Below are 24,489 nucleotides of genomic sequence, written 5' to 3'. Positions count from 1 at the left end.
TATATATATACATATATATATATAGTATATAAAAAATAAAAAAAATTAATAACAAGAGACCGAGATTAACAAGACAAAAATTAACTCATTGTTGAGTTTACTTTTTAAAAACTCTTTGACCACTTTCTTTTTTCATTCATTTCCATTTATAGAAAAAAATAAATTCTGATATTCAAAGCGTAGTATTTTGTTTCATATAAAATATATATTATTGGCTAGCCTGTCAATATCTAACTACCATTCGCTGCCACAACATCGCACAGCGACTGTCGTTTAATGAATAAACAGAAAAAGAAAACAAAAATGTATGAAATATCTAACTATTATAAAAGGTGGCTCAACCACATTTTATTTTTAACTATAAATATAATTAATCGTTTCATATATTGGGGTTTTACAAAGTGTCCCTTTTTAATTATTAATAAAAAAAAGTAAACATTTCATACTTCAAATCAGTCGCAAATAATTATATTCTTATAATTTTTGGATTATAAAAGGTTTGTAAAAATCTAAATAACATTTTTTATCAATTGGAGGACATAAATTGAGATTTATCTTACTAAGTTGTAAATTAGTTTTATGATCTTAATTATATGTGGCATATAAACCCCCAATTTTGAGCTATTCATTATTATTAAGTTATAACAGACCTGAAAAATTGATAGTTACGACAAAAAAACTACCTATCAATTTAAAACACTCATCTAAATAGAATATTTTTACACTGTACAACCACAATAAATGCTCGTATACCAAAAGTTACTTATGTTAACAATGATAGCCAATTAATCGTTGATCCGAGCTCGCTTTCATTAATAGAGTCTTTGGATCCCTGAGTTTAAAAATATAGTATAACAATTCCAAGAAAAATTATCAGAATCGTTATTACTATTTTATAAATTTAAAAAAAATTATATTTCAAAAGCGTATTTGTTATCGGTTCTTTTATATTTAAAAACTTTATGATAAGATTTAAAAAGTTACCAAAAACCAGTAAAGTACCAAAGAACTAAGATCGGATATGAAAGTTTTTAAATTCTTTCAACCCTACTTTTCTATCAAAATTTTAAATTGATGTTAACTACTATAAATACCAAGTAATTAATTTAAATATTTATCGTTATAGATATTTATCAACCATTGAAAATATTTTACAGTACTAAATTTTTAACGTTTCTTTGCTAAACATCTTCTTAAATAACTTAATTTTGTCCGTAATTTGTCTTGACGTTTTTTCAACTCTATTTTTTCTGCAATCAATTCTTCTTCGAGTTCTCTTATTTTAATACAAAATTTCCCTCCTTGACGTAAAATTGCAACTTTTGGTGCTTTTTCTTTAATTTTAAGCTCTGGTACTAAACATCTTAAATCATCAAATGCATTTCTCAGTTCTATTCTTCTTTGCCGTTCCATGTTGTTATGAAGATTTCTTTTATCAGTGTCAGGTTCATCGTCATCAGAGGTACCTATCGATGGTGGTGTATACTTCACTATATCTGTAGATGTTGAGGGTAGAGGGCTATTTTTGGATACTTTCAGAGGTTTCTTTTGACACGATCTTTGCACTGCTATCCGTTTTGCGGGTCTTTGCTCTTGTGCCTGACTTTGTGCCGGACGTTTACGATTGACATTCGGTGGTCTACCTCGTGGTCTTGGCACAGGTTTGTCATTCAGAACAGTATTCACTGTTGACTGAAAGACTTTGTGATCTACTGTACTTGGAAGAGTAGGTAAAGCTGCTGGCTTCTCGAACGTAACAACATCAATTTCTTCATCTAAAACAGAAACAATTTTTTTTTTATTATTAACGTTACTTTATACGTGGAGTTGGATTTACTACACTGAACGGTTAATTTCATTAACAAGTGATTGGATGAACAAATTTTCGTGCTCAAAAGTAATTTTTATGAATTTGTCATTTTTAAATTCTTGAATATCAACATAATCTATATTATTAGGAGAATAAGGAAAATTTTGTTCCCGCCATATCTATATGATAGAATTAGTTAATGTTATTGAAATTGGTATCATTAGATAGGTCTTCACTTGAATTTGTGCCTTTTCATAGTTTAAACTCTTTTTACTTGCTAAGTATTGAAATAAATAGATTTATCTATATCATTCGATTAAACATTTAAATTACGCGAGAAAAAAGACGATCGTATTTATTTTCTTTTAATAAATTAATACTTTAATTATTCTGTCACTAAATATGACTGAATGTTATTGAATATATATAGCTTCAAAATGACAGATTTTTATGCTTCTTTCTGGTTTTAGGAAGCTTCTCAATGCCAAAAAAGTGTGCATAGAAAAAAAAAAGGATTCATTGACACAAAAAATCTTTACTCGCCTAAAGAAATTTTTACTTACCCCAAGAAATACTTTGCATCGTGAATTGAAAACAAAAATTTATTTAGAACTAGAAAAAATTACTTGGTGCAAGAAATTATTTCTTGACCCAAAAGATCTTTTCTTGCCCCAAGACAATTTTTGTATTTAATTTATAATGCATAAAATTTCATGGTGCAAATTGAAATTTTATTGCGGCAAGAAATCCTTTTTTTCTGAGTATTTTATAAATTTAGTAGTGATATTTAGGCAGTCACGTAATGATTACAGGTTGCTCGTAATAATGAATGAATAAAAAATAATTTTAGTTTACTTCTTATCCACGGTATTCTTGTGCTAATCACAAGATTTTACAGAATTATTTGACTTTCCGCTATAAAAATTCAAAATTTTCAAAAAAATAAAAGTTATTGGTTTTAGTCCGATTTTAGGAAATCGAATTTTTTCAGATCCCAATGTTTCGAGGTCCGAGGAAGCTATTGGCCATGCACCATATGTTAAAAAAAATTATTTTTAAAAATATGGAAAGCATGAAAAATTGGGTAACTGGGATATTGTCAAATTAAAATCAAATTTTTTCGATAATATTGAAAAATGAAAAGAAAATCATTGAACGAAAAAAATATATTATTTTATCGGTTCAGATCTTTTAAGATCTCAATAGCGCACTCCAAGTAAGTTCAATAATTTTATTTTCATTTTTCAATATTATCAAAAAATTCGTTTTTCAATTTGACAACATCCCAGTTATTCAATTTTTTTTGCTTTGCATATTTTCAAAAATAAATTAACTTTTTTTTTATTTTACATCTTAGTTGCTTGGTTTTTATTGTGATTGAGGTTGAGGTTGGCTCACAGGGTCAACCGTTTTCAGATTTTTTTTTTTTTTTTTTTAATTTTATTAAAAAAAAAATGTCTGAAACATTTCGTAAACTATTAATTTAATCTAAATGAATCTTGAAGTAGTTGATAAGATTAGTCAACACTCATATCTGAGTAAAATTTATAATTAATTGGATCAAAAGATAACTTAAGAAATTAATTTTAAAAGCTAATTAGGTTCAAGTCTTGGTGAATCTTCTTGAATGCCGTTTCTTCAACGAAGTTTAAAAAAAAGATAAAAAATAATTGAATTTCTTTTTTGATGAAAAATATTTATTTTTACAACGAAAAATTAAAAATACTTTCAATGAGAATTCATATCAACATGTTCGAATGGCGCGAAAGTAACACTAAAATAAATCTACAAATTAAAAATTGGCAGGAAACAGTACGTATAGTCATGTAGAATAGCCTTGAATGTCGTCGCTCTTTCTTTCATAACGATATATATGTGTATATATTTTTTAAATAACTTTATATGAAAAAAAAAAACTTGAAGAGATAATGTGTGAATATTAACAAACATATTTTTTATGACTGTATACACATACAAAATTACAGAGTTGTGGCGTTACGTCTTCTTCCGACAATTCAATATAATTGATGTTAGTCTAGTCACGAAAGTATATAAAAGCCATCCGCAATGAGTTTGAATAATCACATAATTTAGCGGCGTTTGCTAGTGCCTAGAATATACCTGGATTTCCTTTCTCCCAGAACTATGACAAAACTTACATTCACGTATTTTAATATACTCCGTAGAAATATTAAAAAATTTTCAAATGTTTTATTTTTGATGTTTTTTTTTTCTTTTCATTAAATAAAGTTACCCAAACTTTTTTAACTTCCCGCTAAGAAAATTAAAAATTTTCAAAAATTCGAGAAGTTATTGGTTTCGGTTCGATTTTCGAAAATCGAATTTCTATCAAATCTTGGCGTTTTGAGGTCCTATGAATCTATTCTGACTAATTTCAAGATGATGTCCAAGTGTATGTATGTGTGTATGTACGTACGTAGTACCTATTCTGTAACTTTTGAACGGATGAACCGGTTTCAACAACAATCTATTATGTATTTTTATAAAATATAGTAAATAGAATATAATATATGTTTATTTTGATTAGTTCTAAACGCATATGTTAGTACAATTAAAAAATTAATATCAATAGTGACTATTATTAAACGAGAAAATAAAAAGTGTTGATAGAAATAATTTTTTCCAAAATTAATTTTCAACATTTATTCTTTAAAGCATCAATCAAGTTTCTTTCAATTAACTGAAGCTCTGATGTTCAAACTTGATTGACAATTTTCTAAGCTAATTTTATTTTATCGTTGAAACTGTTAAAAAAAACTTGAAGAACATTTGGTTGCAGATTTTTCTGATGAAGAATATATAAAAATAAATTATTTATTAAATTAATGAAATTTAAAAAAAAAATAAAAGAGTCTGTGCAATTAGTGATCATACAGACACTGTTGGGCAAAGAAGGATCAGAAACAGAGGGATAAGAAAAGGCCCCTCCCGACTAAATTCTTGAAGAACCGATGATTGGTCCACATCCCGAAATCAGGTTTAGCGCTCGACATTTTACAACGCCACTAATTCTTTTCATAGTATGGCGGCAGCCGATGTACAGTACAAACTCAACTACCTAATTCTGAAAAGGTCAACGAGGGGTCTCTACAAAAATTTTTTTTTTAAGACCTATTTAGCATTTTTTTTATTTATTGTCTTGTACGTCTGTAAAAAAGTTTGGTTTGATGAAATTTTTCATAAGAGCAAGCAGAAAGACAAAAAAACTGAGAAAAAAAATAAACAAGATTAAAATGTTTTGGCAAATAGCCATAGGGTTAAGGTAAAAGAATTTAGGAGAATGTAAGACGTCAGTCATGTTTCTAGACTCTTTAGAGCCCATTTAATACTTAACGCCACTTATTCACGCTCACTCCTGTAAATATCGGTTCAACTTTAATGAATGAATGAATGAATGAATGAATGGATTACGTCATGATGGAGATGTGCTATTGGTGTACGCACGACTGGATGTTGTCGGTACTCGACCGTGAAAATGTAGTCTTATATACAACATAATGTGATGAGATAGGTCGATACTTTATATATTGCAAGTTCAAAGAAAAATAATTGATTAACCTTATAATCAACAGAATAAATTAACTGCTGTAGAAAAATACTTATTTCTTTACACGACTTTTTATTATTTGTTTAGATTGATAAAATAAAATCGTATGTTCCCCAGTTAATTTGTTACTCAATCAATGATAATTTATCCACGAATTTTTAATTGAAATTAATATCATGACATAGTAATATTTAATTTGTGAAATCGGATTTCGAGTATCATCAGATGTAACAAAGGTAAACACTGAGATGGATCTATATACATTCGAAAACCCTAAGCTGAGGATATCTAGATTCAACTGGAGTTTAAGTGAAAAAAAAATTCTGGAAAACGGTTGATTCTGCGGGTCGATGCCAAAACCACACTGCCATCGAGCGTAGTATTTTCGAGTTCAAAATAGTTTTTTTATTGTTTTGACTTTGAAAAATTTTATTAGTTAATAAGTAAACAGTGTTTCAAATTTTTGTTGAAAGTTATCCTCTAGCAAATTAACTGGTTTATAGGGTAACCAAAAATATTTTTTAATTATTTGTTTATGTTAATTTCTCGAAAAAATTGACTGATTTAGATTGTTTTTGCGGCAGTTGAAAATTCTTATCAATCTCTTGAGCTGAATAGATTTTAAAATCAATTAGTCAGGTAGTTCTTAAGATATTCAAAAAAAAACTAAAATGATAAATATAACTTTCTTATTTCTTATATAATCCAGAATCTGCTGAACCGATTGATCGCAAGTTTAGAACAAATCTAATAACCAACAAGAATGCGCTCAACTGGCGCAAGATCGAATTAAATCGGTCCAGCAATTCAAATAATCGAACATTCAAACATGATTGTTAGTTTTAGAACTTCAAAACGTTTACACTCAATTTGTGAAAATTGGACTTGAAACATTAATTTTTCTACTTTTTGAAAATTTTACAAGAAAAAGACAAATTTATAACAAAAAATACATACACACACTCACGCGCGCGCACACACGCTCAATGTTCATTAAAGAAGAAATTTAATTTTTAAAATAGTTTATATAATAAAGTAGCTATTGAATGAAATGAACACAATATTTAAATTTATTTAGACTAACGGTTATATATTTTTTAGCATTTCAGTCTACTTTGTCTATAGATTCTCAAAACCTTTGTAGTATCAACTAGGGACTTTAAGAGTTATAATTGCATGAGAATCTTGAAAATTTAAATTGCTTATAATAAATCTAACTTTACTGTGAATAGTTTTAATCTTACAGGCATATCAAAAGCAATACTGGTGTCTAATCAGTTTGTAGTCAACCTAACTTATCAAATGTTACGCAACTAAGTGGCACTAGCAATAATTACTTTATTTTTTCCTTGAGAACCACCACTTTTGTGGCGCCAATATTGGATGCGATATATGATATCACATTCTGAGTATACACTTGATGTAATTTATAGTATAAATTATTTCAGAATAAATTCCCTCATCGTGTAATCGCCAATGCATAGAAATTGTCGAATTTAAATTTCCTGACATGTGTTGCAATGATAAAAATTAATTAATTTTTGTTTAAAATTCTGTAACATTATTTTTAAAATATATATAAAGAAAATCACAAATGAATTGTATAAGCGCGGGAAAAAAATACCGATTAAGGCACTCGACCGAAAGAGTTACGGCCCTGATCAATACCCTTCTCTTCTTCCTCTTTTTCTTCTTACTCTTCAATACATCGTAAGCATCAGGGCATTCATGCGAATGGTTAAGAACTTGCCGCATTCCGTCAACCATTTAAACTACGATGAGATCCCACGACCAAATAAACTGCAAGGTGGCTTAGCAGCAGAGAGGAGTAGCTATATCAATGACGTCATCGCATAGATGACCTTCAACTTCCCGCGCTTTTAGAGATCACGCTGGCACGCAGGAAAACGATGCTATCGTTAATCATGTCTCATGTATAAAAAAGATAATTTAGTAACTAATCTCACGATATATTTTTATAATGATAAATCAAATATAAATCAGTAACATTAGTATTTTTAAATTTTCTCTTTATTATTATCAGTAGAGCACTTTTTTCAAATCAAAACTCATGTTGCTCTTAGACAAAAGGCGTTTATTAACTAAACCTGTATATCCGCCTCAAAACTTATAATTGTTAACGAGCTTGTTGAGCTATCGAAAACCTAGGACAGTAATTGGAATGTAACCCAATAGGGACGTTAGCTCAAAAGGAAAAAAATACTCTTTGAGTTTGTCTAAGCTCGTTATAAGCAACCATTAGAGGTTGAAGGGTAAAAAATTCTTGAAAAAGTTCAAGGTTTAGGTTCCTACTTAGATATATTTCTTACCGGAAGTTTCATATGTGACGCTGCATATGTCATTGGTCGTAAGTCGCTCGTTACAATCAACGATTATAATTATTATTTCTTATAACAAGTGTCAAGACCTGAAATTCGAGAGCTCGAAAAAACTAAAAGAGCTTTAAAGTAACACATTTTTAAGTTTTGCGAAAACGCTTAAAAAACTTCCCGCTGTTTTCGAGCTCCAGGAGCTCGTATTACTTTTACTGTAACTCTTTCGATTGCCACAAGAACCATTTCAATCGGTCAATTAATTAAAAAGATATGAAGAGTTTACATCCATACACACACACACACACACACACACACACACACACACACACACACACACACACACACACACACACACACACACACATACAGACCATCGGACACCATTCTGGAAATGGTCAGAATAGCTTCCTAGGACCTCAAAACGTTGACATTTGATGAAAACTCGATTTTCGAAAATCGGGATGAAAACAATAACTTCCCGAATTTTTGAAAATTTACAATTTTCATAGCGGGAAGTTAAAAAAATCTTGAAACTTAAATAATTATTGCCGGGAGGAAAGGAATACCTGCTAAAAAAAATGGGCGGATCTTATTAATAAAATTGACTTAAATTCATGATAAATAATAAAATATGTAGAACTAAATGTCAAATGAAATACATAATAATAACGACAATACCATATTATGAAGTTATGAATGTTATGTCTATCCAATGAATTTTAATTAATGTTATTAAAAGTGGACAATAAATATCATCAGAACTAAAATCATTTAATAAACATAATACCAAATAATAAAAGGGACGACTATTAATAAAATTACTGTATTATACGAGAAGAATTTGAGAGTACCATACAAATGTACGATTGATTAGTGGACTTTCACTCTTTCTTTTTCTCGCAAATGTAAATTCTATATCGATATTATCGATACATTCGTTATCTGTAAATAACTAGATGCGTACAAAAACTACACTTTATTCTCGTATACAAATAATGGAAAGGTAAAAATTTCATTTGTAACTTGTGTATATTGTGTTTTACTATGCATGTAAAGAAGAACATTGGTCTTTTAATATCTGATGCTATTTGATGCATACGTCCTGCTAATAGTTTAACGTTTCTTGTATAGTTACAAGTGATATGATATTCAGTCGATAGTCCACATAACACTCAGCAGTTAAGCGCCAATTTAATGATACAGCGGCGAACCATAATGTCGCCATGTGACGCAACGTATGCTCAGGTGGTTTATAGACGACAAATATAAGAAAAATTTGGACGTTGACGCCAAAATGAATATTAATTAGCTGTATGATTTGACTTATTTAAATTTAATTATCAGATTGAATACACATGCATATATATATATATATACACATATGTATATATATATATATATATATATATATATGTATATATATATATATATATATATATATATATATATATATATATATATATATATATATATACATATGTGTATATATATATAAATATACATATATTAGGGTGATAAAAAAAACCAACCTATCGAATTTATGGCATAAAAGAGACCCCTATGCCGAGAAAAAATTCTCCCGTCGGGAAATAGTAGTTTATACTACTAAGGAGCGAATAATTTGACAATCGTGTTGTCGCGATATGAGCGTAAGGTTTATGATGCTACGAGCCGTAGGCGTATCTTATGAACAATACACTTCAGCAATATAGGTATAATAAACAATTTTTTAGAGAACAAAATCCACTAAAAGATTAGTCCTGTGAAAATTTTTCATAACATGAGCCGTTTTTTCACTATTACCAAAAATACATGAAAAAAGTGAAAAAATCGGTTTTCAGAGCTGATACAATCGACATGGATCGAGTTAGAGCAAAATCGTTATAGACTTTTAAACAGCTACAAATACTCTACAAATGAGAAGTGGTTTGAAAAGATAGCTTAAAATCCGGCTGTTACAGCAATTTAAAAAAAAAAAAGTTACAAAAGAAAAAAAAAGAGACAATTCAACGTATATTAGGGTGGGTCAAAAAACACGATTTTTTTTTTTTTTCATTTCCGAAACATTTCTTTGAGCTCGAAAACAGCGGGAAGTTTTGGGCCTGGCAAAATCTGTGCAGACTTTTTTTACGGTATATGTATTGATTTTCATGCAGGATTAAACTTTTGAAAATAAATTAAGGAAATTATAAAAATTCAAAATATACTACTTACCAGAATCAGATGGTGTTTGGACACCTAAATAATCTACTTTTTTACTATTTTGATGATTTATGTAATAACAGTGATCATTGAGGGTATTACTAATCTCTGTTTGTTTCGATGTATTGACATTAGTTCTAATATCAATAGAATTGTCATTGTCATCTGTTTCATTGTCATCTGTTTCATTGACCTCAACCTTTATATTCGATGAACTTCTGACGCACTGTCCAGTGACCTCGCTCACAGGTGCTGACATACACTCAATCAATTTGTCATTAATGCTAAACTGATCGTGCTTAAATATTGGTACATCATGTTCACTGTCTGTGTCAGACTCGGAAGAACTTTGGGACGTTTCCGGACGTGTTGAATCACCATCACTTTCTAAATTGTCAATTCTTTGTGGATGCTGATTTTTTGTAGGAAATTGCTCTTGTGTTTGATGAAATGTTGAAGCAGATGAAGTTTTCGATATCAATAAACTTCGATTAGCCGTCACTATTTTGTGTGCAAAACTTTTATCTTTTTTGGTGGATAGTATTTTATTGTGTTCTTTACTTATACACAATCCTGCCCACATGCAGTCATGATGACGGATTTCTGGGTAATCTAAACAATTTTTGTTGTCACTTGATTCGGCACTACAATCCTCAAATAAACGTTCGCGATGATTGCTGTCTGTAAGTACAGGTGCATCCAACTCGAACTTTTTCCAAACATCGTCCGACACTACAGTGCCCAGCGGTTCTTCCATCGTACTGAAGCCTTCGTTTTCCCACATTGATGAAAGTATATTGCTACAAAATCAGAGTAGATTCAGATTAAAAATAAATATTAATTTTAAAAAATTTTTAAAACTACTTAATTTTACAATTTATCCCATCTTTTTTTATCAATTATTGATATAGACTATCTATTGAGAAATATACATAGTGCTATAAATGTAAGTATGTAGTATATTTCGCTATAACACAAAAAGACTAGATAGGAAATTCTATCTATTTATTTTTTTTTCATTCAGGCGATATTATTACCAAAAGTAATAAAATTATGATATTTTTATAATGATGTAATTAATAACGTTTTAAAATTTTCAAGAGTTTCCTGGCTCTGAATGTGAGTTGATTATCACTAATCAATTTTTTATGAACTATATATACTAAAATTTTTGTAACAATTCATAAAATTAACGACATCGTATCTATAATTGTATGGATTATTTAATAAATAGTAACATAGAATTTATTACAAGCGAGATTGAATAAACAACAAATCAAATAAGTTCGATAATAATAAATCACTCTGGAATCTTCAACATTTTACAACATGCTTTACATTTTTTATGTAATTTCTTGCAGATGTTAATTACGATTAAATAATCCTACGAAATAGTAAAGGCGGAAATTTAAATAAAAAGGAGAACATAATATGTTAGACGTTTCCACGAATTAGAGTCTAAAAACCTTTTTAATATACAGAAAGAAGTTTCAAGTGAGAATTTTGATAATCATTATGTTAGGAATCACCCTAAATTATATCGTTAGACTTATAAGTTTTGATCACTTTTTAGATAATGAATTTTGAGCATTTACATATTTGGTAAAATTAATTCAGATGGATTTTTATTTACAATATAGTATTATATATAAGAGAAAAAAAAGTTTTTGGGTCATTTTCATTTTTTATTCACAAGCTGCAATTAAAAAGACCTAATTTGTTTAATAAAACAAACACTAAAAATAATAGTATTTGCTGTCCTTTAATAATCCGTTAAAAATTATTTTGCTCAAATAATAAAAATTCATTTTATAATTTTTAAATTTCAATTAATCAATAAAGTTATGAAAAAGTTATGAACCTATGGTAGTAACTAATATCAAATTTAATCAGTCAATATCATTAGCTGAGTAATTAACCAATAACATTTGTTTAATATATAAAAAATATAAAAGTTTATAAAATATGACCAAACTGTAACACGATTATATGGCATAAAATAAATCACATCACTGAATAATAAAATTTTATAATAGTCTATTTTTACATTAGTGAGGACTGAAAAATTATAAAGAAAAATAATAAACTATTCAATAATTCCATAATGCCTCAAGATTACTTTAAACCGAAAGGAAATACTCGGTAAACAATTTCTTTCGTAGTACAGTCCAATAAGAATTTCAGATATATCCTGAGGTCAAAATGTTTGAAACGTTTGGAAATTTTATTGGGTTGTTTAAAAAAATATAAAAAAATTAAAAAAAAGAAAAAAATTGTTACCAGAAAAAAACCCTGTGTGACTATTTTTATAAACTAACAACGCTTTTCATGGCACTACCGCGTAAACAAACGGTTATAAAACCAAAATTATCTATCGGATCAGGTTGTTTAAACTTTTATTTTGTGAATTTATAAACAATTAGCCATAACTATAACATTTATGAATATTTTTGCATATATATATATATATATATATGCACATATTCTCCGAGAGGACATAAAGACGTGTCTTTGAACTCTGGTTCGATAGCTCAATTTTTAAAAGTTCGCGGCTCTATCCAATGCTGCTATGCCGCGCCTGCGCTCGCGTATGTCATCGAGCTGGACTGTGAGAAAAAATTCAAAATCAATCGTTATTTGCGAAAGAACAACATTTATAAGTTTATAACATTAAAATTTCATCTCTTCTAAGTATTTTTAAATTTTAGTTTTACCATACGATTTTTTTCTTAAGAGTAAAACATTCGTAAAAGACAGCCTTTTTGCGAATTGAGCTATCGAGCTCAACTAGAACTCAAAAAAGGTGTAATTTTTATCCTCTGCGAGAGTATGAGCATCTTTAAGCATAAACATTAATAATTTTTATTGTTATAGCTAATTGTTTATAAATTGGCTTTTTTGACTTGAAAAATTAATAACTTTAACAGTTTTTAATATTTTAACTTTCAATTTGGCACTTAGTTTCTATGCTTCTTCCCCTTCAAAATAAAAGTTTAGACAACTTGTTTTGATGAATAGTTTTCATTTTCGAGCCATTTGTTCAGGCGATTTAGTGGTGAAACCCGTTTTGTGTTTATAAAACATAATTGGACAAGGTTTTTTTTCCAGTAACAATTTTTCTTCCTTATTTATGTTATTTCAAACAACACCACAAAATTTCAAAACGTTTCAAAGTTTTTGACCTTACCGTTTCTGTACTATCTGTGCACAAATAAATATGAGAAAAATAGTATATGTATTTTTTCGGTCAACAGATACTAATAAATAAAAATGCATTCAATAAATTTTTTTTCACAAATTCCTACAATAAAACTATTTAAAAGCGTTTTTTTTTTATGCGTAGAATTAAAGTGACGAACTACATTATTAGTACATATTCAAATTAATGTTGCTCTTGCGAATCTGTTTTGCAAAGCATAAAGAAGGTTCAAAGGTAAAATAATCTCTATACATTAGGGTGAGTCATTTCGCAACAACATTTTTTTTTTTTAAGTGCATGTGGAAAAAATCATAGTTTAACACAAAACTAAAGTTTTCGCACAAGAAAAAAAATTCTATGTCGATTCGAATTTTTCAATGAGCTAGGTCTGTAATCGACATAGAATTTTTTTTCTTGCGCGAAAATTTTTTTTTGTGTTGAATTATGATTTTTTCTACATGTACTTAAAAAAAAATGTTGCTCCAAAATGACGCACCCTACTATACATATTGTTCAGAACGTTTAGTGGACTGTACAAATACGCAAAATAATAATAATAACAACAACAACAATATTAATATTAATAATAATGAGCTTTATTTTGTTTGATCCTCTTGTTCTTTATATATTGTACTATTTGTGCTATATTCATACAGGAATGGAGATTGCACTATACTACTTTGTGAATTCCATTTTGTTCGTACCTTCTCTTTAGGTATTTTACTATACAAAGGATGTTCAAGCAGTACAAAAACTTATAAGCAAATTTACAAGTTTAAACCTGCAACTACTAGAAATTAGTCAGGCTTAAGCAAAGTTTTGTCTGTACTAATTTTTTGAATTTACGTGAAAGCTTATAAATCTTTTTAAATATTACTGTTAGTAACTCAAAATTAAGGAGACTGAGACATGAAAATAATAAAAAAAAAAAAAAAAATTATTGCAGGCTTTGTGATTCAGAAAATTCGTGTATTGATTTCAACACCATTCCAAAATCTCTCCAAATAAGATAAATTCATGACATTTTAGTAAATCTAATCAATATAAAAATGACTGATGCTGTTAACAACTTTAAAATTGAATTAATTATAATTAAAACTTCATATTAACAAAATAAAAAAAAATGTATCGAATAATTCCGAGTTAGATTAATATTTTCCCGCTATTTTCTAACTTAGTGACACTGAGACATTTTTTATTATTATAATATATAAAAAAAAAAAAAAGATCAATTAATTTAGTAGTTTTTGAATTTTTCAAGGGAATGTAAAAAAAATTAATATTTTTAATGTCTCGTTAGCTGTTAGCCCGATAGACCTTGAATTTTAATGTATCTTAATCTTGATAAACTTTTTCGATGGCCGGAAGGTTTGTTTAACAGTCGATTCGTTTAAAAGATATTATTAGACCAAATTAAAAAAAAAATATATATATATACCTATTCTTTGTTCACGATATCTTTTAAGTAATAAAATGAAATGTAGTTAAAACTAAATCTTTCGAATAATTTTTGTTCAATTTTTTTACTGAACCAAAATTATAAAAATGTAAAAAAAAATTATACTGAAGTTAGCCGACGTCTCATAATTTTTGAATTTTTTCCAAACGATGAATTATAAAAAATAAAAAATATTGAAAAAAATTGCACCCATAGTTTTGTTAATTTTTTACATGCGCTTATTTTTATTTTTATTTTTTTTTTTTTTTAACTGATTTGTTTAAAAAGAAATCCGAAAAATTTGAATTGTTTGTTAAATTAAAGATCATAAAAAAAAAATGAAATTTCTTTAGATATTCTTGTTTACTCATTTAACCAAACAACAACAAGAAATTAACGAATGTCTTGAATTTAAAATACAAGAAAATTTCTTGAGGGTTTAGAATAAATTTATAAAAATAATTAATACATTTATTTATTATGATCCTGAAGTTAGCAGACAGTTAAAAATTTTGGAATTTACATGTAGAAAATTTAATGAACTATAGGTGCAATTTTTTCAAATATTTTTTTTTTAATAATTTATTGTTAAAAAAAAATCCAAAAATTATTGGACCTCGGCTAACTTCAGAATCATTCTATGAGTGTGAATTTAGCAGACATCAGACAAATTTGAAATTATAAATAAATAGAGTAAATAAAAAAAAAATATTTGCGAAAAATGCACTTATTAATTTTAAAATTTTTTAAATGCGCATTTTTTCAAAATTTTATTTTATTAATTATTTACTCTATTTATCAATAATTGTAAATTTGTCTGATGTCTGCTACATTCACTCTCATATCATTGTTTATTATACAATTGTAGAAATTAAATTAAAAAAATGAAATAATTAATAAAAGAATGAAGGGTTGTTTAGATATACGAATCGAAACAATACTTGACAATAAAATTCTTCAGAACATACCACTAAACAAATATGTAGAGTACAAAAATTCAACACGCGCGAATCATGGAATCGATCCGACCGGCTCGACCCACGCGGACTAAAAAGCCGGTTGTTCTTTTATCCATGTATAGGGTGTGTATAGAAATATAGTTTGTTCATATAAGTCGGATTATAATTTACGATTTATAAATAAAATTTAACAATCAAACTCGATTTCTTATTTCATCGAAGAATTATATTATTATAAACTAAGAGATATTAATTCAACAAATTTTAAATTATACTGAAGTAAGATTGCACCAAGAAACGTAACACTTCTCTAAAGCATATAAATTAAACACCATGAGAAAATTATTCATGCAAAAACAATTATAAATTAAAAATTATTCTTACCAAAATTTGTTTTTTTTATATAATCCAAAAAAATTTGATTCACTGAGTACTTGAGATTGATTATACACCAGAAAAAAATATAAATGTTCAAGAAAATAATATGACTGAAACGATAATCTGTTACTTTTTACAACTATAAAATTAACAGAAAATAAAAAAATATTAAAATTTTTTTAACAATACTCGTAAGTAATATTATCGTAATAACAACCAGCACTACCGCAACTTTCAGTCACATATGTGTCGATTCCTGTATAATGCTGGATAAATATTACACGACACTACGATACTAACTTTTGCCGAATTCAGGATTGAATACATTTCAAATAATGCAATGAAAACACCACGTATTTATATATGAAAATTATAATTTTAAATAATTAAGAAAGGCGTCAGACACAGTACAGACTGATGTTAACTTTAGAGCCGGTTAATGACGACTAAACTATATAGGCAGAACTACGAGACATGCCGCCACATCCATCTTGTCGTATTGTACCTGACTCCTACCACTGAGCCCGGCATCAGGGACGTCATTAGTTTTACCAATGCCCCAGCCTTAAATGAGTAATTATCGTTTAATATTTTTTTCTACTTAACTATATTTTTTTTTCTTCGAAATTTATCTAATCCACTATAATGTAATGAGTACTTATTTCTTTACATTTTTAACAATTATACTTCCGGTAATTACTTCTGACATAGACAATAAATTGATAAAAGATAAGTAATGGAATAACAAATATGTTATGTATTATAAAAAAATAAAGGTAAATATTGTATTCAAATTATTATTTTATTGCGATCGTCATTATATGAACAAACGTAATTGTTAAATAATATAGACTCATAAAAATTAATGAATCGACACATACATTTAAATGTCATTTATTCCATTAAAAAAAATGTTTATAAACTTATAACGAAGCTATTTTTTTACCGTGTCTACTATATCCATGCTAGAATTCACATGTAAACCCTTGACATACTGGAAAATTATATAATTTAAATCTCATAATACCAAATTTAACGATAAAGATAATAAATATTTCTAATGTTTATCTAGCACATTAGAAAATGTCGTAATTTTTTACTATTTAATATCACTAATTGATAGTTTAATCAAAAAAAGATATCAATACTTTTATCCAACTTCGTGACTGATAGCCTTTAATCTTTCAAAAATAATGGATAAAAAAAAAATAAATCGATTTTAATATTAAAACTATGGGACGATTTCGCAAGTATAAAAATTTATAGCGATTTATATTAAAGAAATGAGTGCATGTCCGAATCTTTATTTAATAAAAAAGAAATACAAGTGATTTGACTGAGTACGCATTTTTCTCAAATTCTCATAATAATGGATTTTGAATAACTCAATGAATAGATTTTTTTGAATCAGCAAAAGGTGCTTTGGAAGCGTGATACATTACTGTCCAAACGCGTGGGAAGCCGCGCCCGGCTAAGTGGCTCCATATATATTTTTAATTATTTATCATATAATTAATATGTTATCCATGAAATTTAATTGTCAATGGAATTGTAAGCTCTAAATGCATTAGTACCTTTGCTTTTTATCGATTGTCGTGGTGTACTTCAAGGGAGATTCTATAATTATTGCAATAATATTCATATTAATAATAATAATAATAATTTGTATAGTATAAGATTGTACTGTAGTTATCTCTATTAGTAAATTTGTGCGCAACTTTACTGCGTCGAACCAAGTAGTGAGGATTTATGGTGTCTGTATAGTATGTACTTGCCTATATATGCATATATATATATACATGCGTGTGTGTGTATTCATACAGATGCTATGCCAACACGAATTAAATTTTACTCAGAAGTAAAATTATCTATAATTTAATACACCCTCAAGACCACGTTTCAAGGCAAATCATGGCAGCTTCATTGACTATCTATAACTATTTTGTCAAATTTAAATATAATATATATATTGTAGCATTTTACTTGTAAATGTATTTTTGGGCTTTATGATGTATTATAGATAGTACATTTAAATTTCTTATTTAGTAAAATTTAATTACTTTCTCATTTTCTTATGAGTCATCCATTATATTAAGGGTATATTCCTATAGTGCAAAACTTCTTCTATTGTCTCTAGTATTTTCGTATTGAGTTGAAAGCCAGTTATTTTCAGGTATAATTTGTGAATTTACGGCTTGGAAATATTAAAGAAAAATTGAAATATAGTAGATAACAATTTCTTGAAAAAAAATTTTTGTTCAATAGAAAAATACAAAAAATTAATAAATTTAAAAATTAATATTATTTATTTACCGTATCATTATTATTATTATTTTATAAATGTGAAGAGCTCTTATTCTTTCATTAAAAGACAAAATAAATAATTCAGTCTGTTCAACTTTTAAATACAAACTAATTTTCTTTCTTTTTAATTAAGTTAATTTAAAATTTTGATATTTAAAAAATTGATGTCAATTATAAATTTACAAATTTGTAAATCAAATAATCCTAGAAAGGGTTGATATAAAGAAAATTTATCTCAATACATATTCAATTTTAAACTAAAATTGAATTATAAAAAATTAATATCTAATGTTTTCTAAGTTTTTAACTATATAACTATTTATTATTATTTTTATAACAACCTGCGCTAGGGTTGATAATAATATACTTTTAACGACAAGAAAAAATATTATTTTATGTTAAGAATTAAACACCATTTTAATTTTCAAATAGCTTGAGTTTTGTGGGCCAGCAATATTTTAAAAATAGTTGGATTTATAAAAAAGTTTTTTCAAAATTTTTGGAGTCAGAAAAAATTTCCTTGGGGCGAGTAACAACTTTTTGTATCAAGAGATCCTTTTTTTCCGTGTATACACATAGATATTCATATATATACATTAATATTGTTGTATGTATATTTGTTGGAAAGTTATGAATTTTCTTCCATCTTACTAAAAGGAAAATTACTAAACAGCCACATCTCAACATCAATACTAAGCGTTCAAATTTTAACTGACGTCATGTCTATAGAGATACTCTGCTGGCTTAGACCAGTTTTCATTTTTTGTATTTAAAGGTTCGGTCCGAGCTTAAATTTTTGGTTTTTGAAGGCTTAACCCAGTCAACAAGTGCCTTTTTGCCGAAAACCTGTTCAAGACCACCGAAAATTATGATCAAAGTCTCATTCGATTCGAAATGGCATCTATAAAAATTGTTAAAGTGGAAATTTGGGGCTGGCAAAAATTTTAAAAGTTATAAACAATTTAGTAAAAAAAAAAAAGTGGCTTGGTTTTTTGCATATATTTCAAAAACTATTTGAGATATCCGAAATCCGAAAAAAGATCCTTAAAGAGCAGGAAATTTCCCATAAAAAAAGTCATTCCTTCCCAAACTGTATCGACAATATTTATAATTTTATTTCAGCGGTGAAAATGGGACTAAAACGGGTAGTGGAGCGTGCACGCGCGTCGATCGAATCAATAGCATAATCGAAAAAAATTATTTTAACCGATTAAATCTAAATATTAAGAAATAAAAAAAATTTGGTGCTTTCTAAACACATGAATACATAATAATCCACCGAAAGAAAATTTTTACCCAGATTTTTCAATTAACTATGCTTTTGTTAATTAGTTAATTTGTACTTATTGAAAGTTTACATAAAAACTCTGATTACTTCAAAACTAAAAACTTAGGATTTTTTTTTACTTCTTGGAGCTATTCTAGAAAGGGTTGGGAAAAAATCACTGTTGAAAAAATTAAAAAATTTTTATTTTTCACTTTTTTTTTAACCTTCTAAATCATTAAAAAATCAAAAACGTAAATAAAGCAATCAAGATAATTTATTTTGTATTTTTATTGCTGGAAGCTACATAACAATAATTAAAAAAAAAGAATTTACTTGCATTGTTTAAATAATTGTTATAAACAAATGCATTGTTAATAGATTTAAAATAATATTTTTTTGGGAATACGATGCTAAATAAAAATGATGATTTTCAAGAAAAAAATCTGAAAACCGCCTGACCCTGCGGGCCAGTCCCAAAACTTCCTGCTGTTTTTGAGCTTAGGGAGCTCGGAAACTTTATTACTTGTAAATTTTTGAGCTCTTCGAGCTCATAAATTTGTTAGGCCGGTAGAGAGTACCTTCATTGAAAAATAATAATTTTTGTCCGACGATATCTTTGGAACGAACGAACCGATTTGAACATTCTTGGTGGCAATCGAAAGGGCTCAATAAGACTTAAAACTGATTATATAATATTTTGAGGCGAATCGGGCAAGTGGTTCATAAGTTATACGCAAAAAACCAAAAACAAAAAAAAATTTTTATTTTTATTCCTCGTACAACTCGTATACTAACATGACCGATCTACCCCAAAATCTAATCGATTCTAAGTTTTGGTGAGCCTTTTCGATTGCCACCAAGTACGTTCAAATCGGTTAATTCGTTCCGAAGATATCGTCGGACAAAAAAAGGTTCATACACACACAAACACACATACACACGGACGTCTATCCGGGAATAGTCAGAATAGCTTCCTAGGACCTCAAAACGTCAACATCTGATGAAAACTCGATTTTCGAAAATCGGAACGAAACCAATAACTTCCCTTTTTTTGAAAATTTGCAATTTTCTTAGCGGGAAGTTAAAAATCGTTTCTTAAAAAAAATTTTTTATTGCTAAAAAGCGGATTTGCTAATTAACAAGTTTTTTGGTTGCTTAATATTAATATTAAGGAACTATTTTTTTGTTAAATCATAATTTATCATGTTCTCTTGTACTATAAAAAAATACTAATTTTTTAATCATTTTTCATTTGTTTATAAAACAAAAAATTTGTTGTAAACAAATGAATTTTCACGCTATATTTTTTTTTAAAAACTAAAAAAAAATACTAAAAACAACCATGTGTTTTTTTTGATCGAAAAACATTTTTTTATATTTTTTATATAATTTCAAAAATTATTGTACACTTGCACTGTAAAAAATTCGCGGAGTGAATGTGGATCAAGTCCGAAGTGAATGCGGAGTGAATTAATTTTTAATTATTCAATCCCCTGCGGAGTGAAATTCACTCCGGAGAGGAGTTTTGAAGATATTATTAATAAAAAATACCTCCACTAAATAAAATCGAAGTAAAAACTCGCGTATTACAATTAATCAGCTGATACGCCCATACATACGCACACACACGCACACACCTGAACACACGCATGCACACAATCGCACATACACCCGCTTACACACACACAAATCGGAACACACGCACGCACACATTCGCAAAAAAACGCCCTCGCACACACACTCGCACGCGCACTGACGCACGCGCATACTCGCGCATACACACACACACACTGTTTAACAGTTTAATATAAATTGATATTAATTCATTTAAATGTTAAAACTCCGGACCGGAGTGAATTGGGAGTGAAATAAAATCCGCGTCACTCCAAGATCACTCCGCTAAAAAAAACTCCCAATTCACTCCGCATGCGGACTGATTTTTTTTTAAACTCCAGAACTCCGAGTGGCGGAGTAAATGCGGAGTGAATTATTGTTCCTTTAATTGTGTAATCATGATCAAAATGAAAAAACAATTTTTTTTCGACTTTTTTCAAATTTTTGCGTTGGTTACTCAGCAAATGTAAGAAAATGACAAAAAAAATCGAAGAAAAAGAAAATTGAAACTTTGTTTTTTGTGTTCGAAATTTTGTTTTTGACATTTTTTGGAATTTTTTTTTGTCATTTTCTTGTTCTCTTTAGCCTTCCAAAAATCACTAAAAAATTTATAAAATTTTTCTGTTCCTTTAATTTTTTGCGTTAGTGTATACAAGATACAATGTATACACGGAGAAAAAAATATAGTAAATTTCACTAAAAAATATGAGAATAATTACTAAATTTGGATAGTAATCTTGAAACGCTTATGATTTATATGAAAAATTCATAAACAGATTAGCATATTTTACAAGTCGTTTAGTAAATTTTACTATCCCAGTTTAGTAAATTTTACTATATTTAGAATGGAAAAAAATAAAATTAAATTTTTAATAGTTTTTAAACTTTTTATTATTATTAATTATTGTTATTATTATTTCTGTCATCTGTATTGGTGTTGGTGTGGATTTTTGTCTTTTAAAAAATCACTTGATTCAACCGAGATTCGAACCCTGATGTTCCGCGCGCGAGTCCTTTCCAATGTCTGACGGCCCGATGTATCCTTCGAACAAAAGTTACAGAACTTGTAATACATCTTTTTATATGCTATCCCCATCAACTTTTAATTTTATCTATACATAGTAGAATTTACTATACAGATAGTAAAAAAATATAATCGTATTAGCAAACCATACATTGCGTATATATAGTAATTTTTAATATTTTGTATAGTAACAAATCTTATATTGTATTAGAAAATTTACTTTCTGTAATTTGTATTTATTAATAGTACTTGATAGTAAAATTTACTATACAAATAATAAAAAATATAATCGTCTTAGTAAAAAATACATTACGTATAGTAATTTTTAATATCTTATTATGTAATTATTACTAACTAGTAAATTTTACTAAACGTTTAGTAATAATTACAATACAGAATGTATTTTTTCATATCTGTTAGTAAATTTTACTATAGTATTGTAATTTTTACTATACTTTTTTCTCCGTGTATTAATTTTAAACGTTACTCACTGCGCTACTCATTGATTTGAAGCCCTCTCGTTTTTATGCCTGTTTCTAAATCACAACTTTCTTATTTTAGCGATATTTTGTAGAATAGCATCTAACGTATATGTTTTAAAAAAATAATTTTGTTATGCTATATATTTTTTTTTTATTTTTGTAACTGGAAAGAAATTTCTGAAATATTCGTTCATTTTTATGAATATTTTTATATACGCGTTCAGCTATTTGATAATTTTGAAAAATTTAAAAAAATATCAGAAAATAATTTTTCCAGGCATCAATCTTTTAATTATTTCTAAGTAGCACGTCATTACTTAATTTTGTCAAATTTATGGGGTAGTTGACAAAATAAGCTTAAAATTTCCCTACTGTAATTTCATTTTAAAATGCTCACTTATTTTGTCTAAGATTGGTGTAGATAATAATAGTGTATAACTAGCCGAGTCCCAATCATTACCAAATATGGAAATTCGGACAGACTCAGGTAAATAAATAGCTGTATATTAGAGTTATTTTCAATTGCTGTTGCTATTGTACTGCCGATATGCGGGTGTGCTAAGATTTCCCTCACAACTTTTGGGCCCTATGTATATGTGCAAGTACAAAGTATTGGTTGAAGCTGCATATAATTTTTTACGGTTTATAAAATTTTAAAAGTTGATTAAAAATCTTTCACAAGATTCCAAGAAGTATTCGTCTGACTGTTGTGCTGACTGATTTATACAAGTAGCCCTGATTAGAAAATATGATTAAAAATAGATTATTCAAAAATTTAAATGACATTTTATCCTATTAAGTCCTTTAAATACTACTTCTTATGAGCATTTAACATTACAAATACTTTACAACTGTATTTTCTATGCTACGAGATTTAATATACTTTACCGATACTGCCGTGCTTAAGTAAAAGGTAGTAACTTGCATGCTATATTGTATACAAATTACTGCCATTTTTGAAAAGTGCTTACTGTCTTTTACCTGAGCACGGCAGTATACCTACACAGGGATAATTCTTGCGACAAGAATTTTGTTACCGTGCATATTGAACTTAGTACAATCGTTAAGTACATATGTTCTAAAATTTTCCAATGAGTCCAAAATAATTGTCATCTGTTGAACAGACTGAAACCTTCGAACGTCACAAGTAATAGAACATCGGTCCATAATACTCAGACCCGTTTCAAAAACATGTGTATGTTATCTCCTTCTTTCATCAACAGTAAGTACATTGTTATCGCCGAAATTTTAGTAAAAAATTAAAAAAAAAATTTTTCCCTCGAGGTTTCTGTCGCCAGCGAAATCAGCAATTGTCTCCTTACTACCATATATGGCACGACCCAACAACTCATCAATAATGAAGTTCTTAATGTTTATTCCGACTAGAAATTACTTTGGGATCGCCGACTGTGTGTATCTGGACCTCTTTGGCTTCCAATGGGGCATTCCCAGTAGGGTAATCCTTATGAGGGCCCAAACAGAACCCGATCGGGAAATTTCAAACGGAAATAAAATAATTCATGGTCAGTATAATTTCTCAATTAGGTTCAGTGTGGGACCTAAGTAGGAAATCCCAACGTAGAAATAAAAAAATTTTTGTAATTTTTCCCAATTGGGTTCTGTGTGGGAACTGAGTGGGAAAACCCGACGTTAAAATAGAAAAAGTTTTTTCACCTTTTTTAGGGGGTATCCCATTTCGGCCGCATAAAATAAAAATATTTTTTTTAACGGCAGCTGAAAACTTTTTCTATACACTCCGAATACCATTTTTTGTTTCTCCAATTATTATTCTTTGATATCATAATAAATATTATTATATATAAATAATAGTTATAAATTTTTTTTATTTTTCATCGCCGATATCTTACGAACTAATCAACCGTTTTTGGAGTTTTAAGCAGCATTTGA

The 24,489-nt window shown here is 28.1% G+C and overlaps 1 protein-coding gene and 1 long non-coding RNA gene across 4 annotated transcripts; one reads left to right on the top strand and one right to left on the bottom strand.

Annotated features, from left to right (window-relative positions):
- On the bottom strand, positions 1-16,350 carry LOC130663463 (transcriptional regulator Myc-B). 3 transcript variants are annotated; one of them, XM_057462705.1, is made up of 4 exons: positions 16,117-16,350; positions 15,897-16,029; positions 9,929-10,716; positions 1-1,775 (listed from the first exon to the last, which is right to left on the bottom strand). In XM_057462705.1, exons 3-4 carry the CDS (start codon positions 10,698-10,700, stop codon positions 1,168-1,170), a joined length of 1,380 nt encoding a protein of 459 aa, XP_057318688.1. In that variant the 5' UTR covers positions 10,701-10,716; positions 15,897-16,029; positions 16,117-16,350; the 3' UTR covers positions 1-1,167. The 3 variants fall into 3 exon arrangements, with proteins under 3 accessions (XP_057318688.1, XP_057318689.1, XP_057318687.1); XM_057462706.1 differs by having other exon boundaries at positions 16,191-16,348; XM_057462704.1 differs by having other exon boundaries at positions 15,897-16,350.
- Positions 16,351-16,530: 180 nt separating this feature from the next.
- LOC130663707 (uncharacterized) lies at positions 16,531-24,059 on the top strand. Its single transcript, XR_008989239.1, has 3 exons — positions 16,531-16,666; positions 23,706-23,803; positions 23,866-24,059. It is a non-coding gene; the product is annotated as an uncharacterized LOC130663707 (long non-coding RNA).
- The last annotated feature ends 430 nt before the right edge of the window (positions 24,060-24,489 follow it).

Source organism: Microplitis mediator, chromosome 2 (genome assembly GCF_029852145.1).
Source record: "Microplitis mediator isolate UGA2020A chromosome 2, iyMicMedi2.1, whole genome shotgun sequence".
Classification (NCBI taxonomy): Eukaryota; Metazoa; Arthropoda; class Insecta; order Hymenoptera; family Braconidae; genus Microplitis; species Microplitis mediator.
Note: the sequence above shows the minus strand (reverse complement) of the source record. Positions and strands in the feature narration are given on the sequence as shown.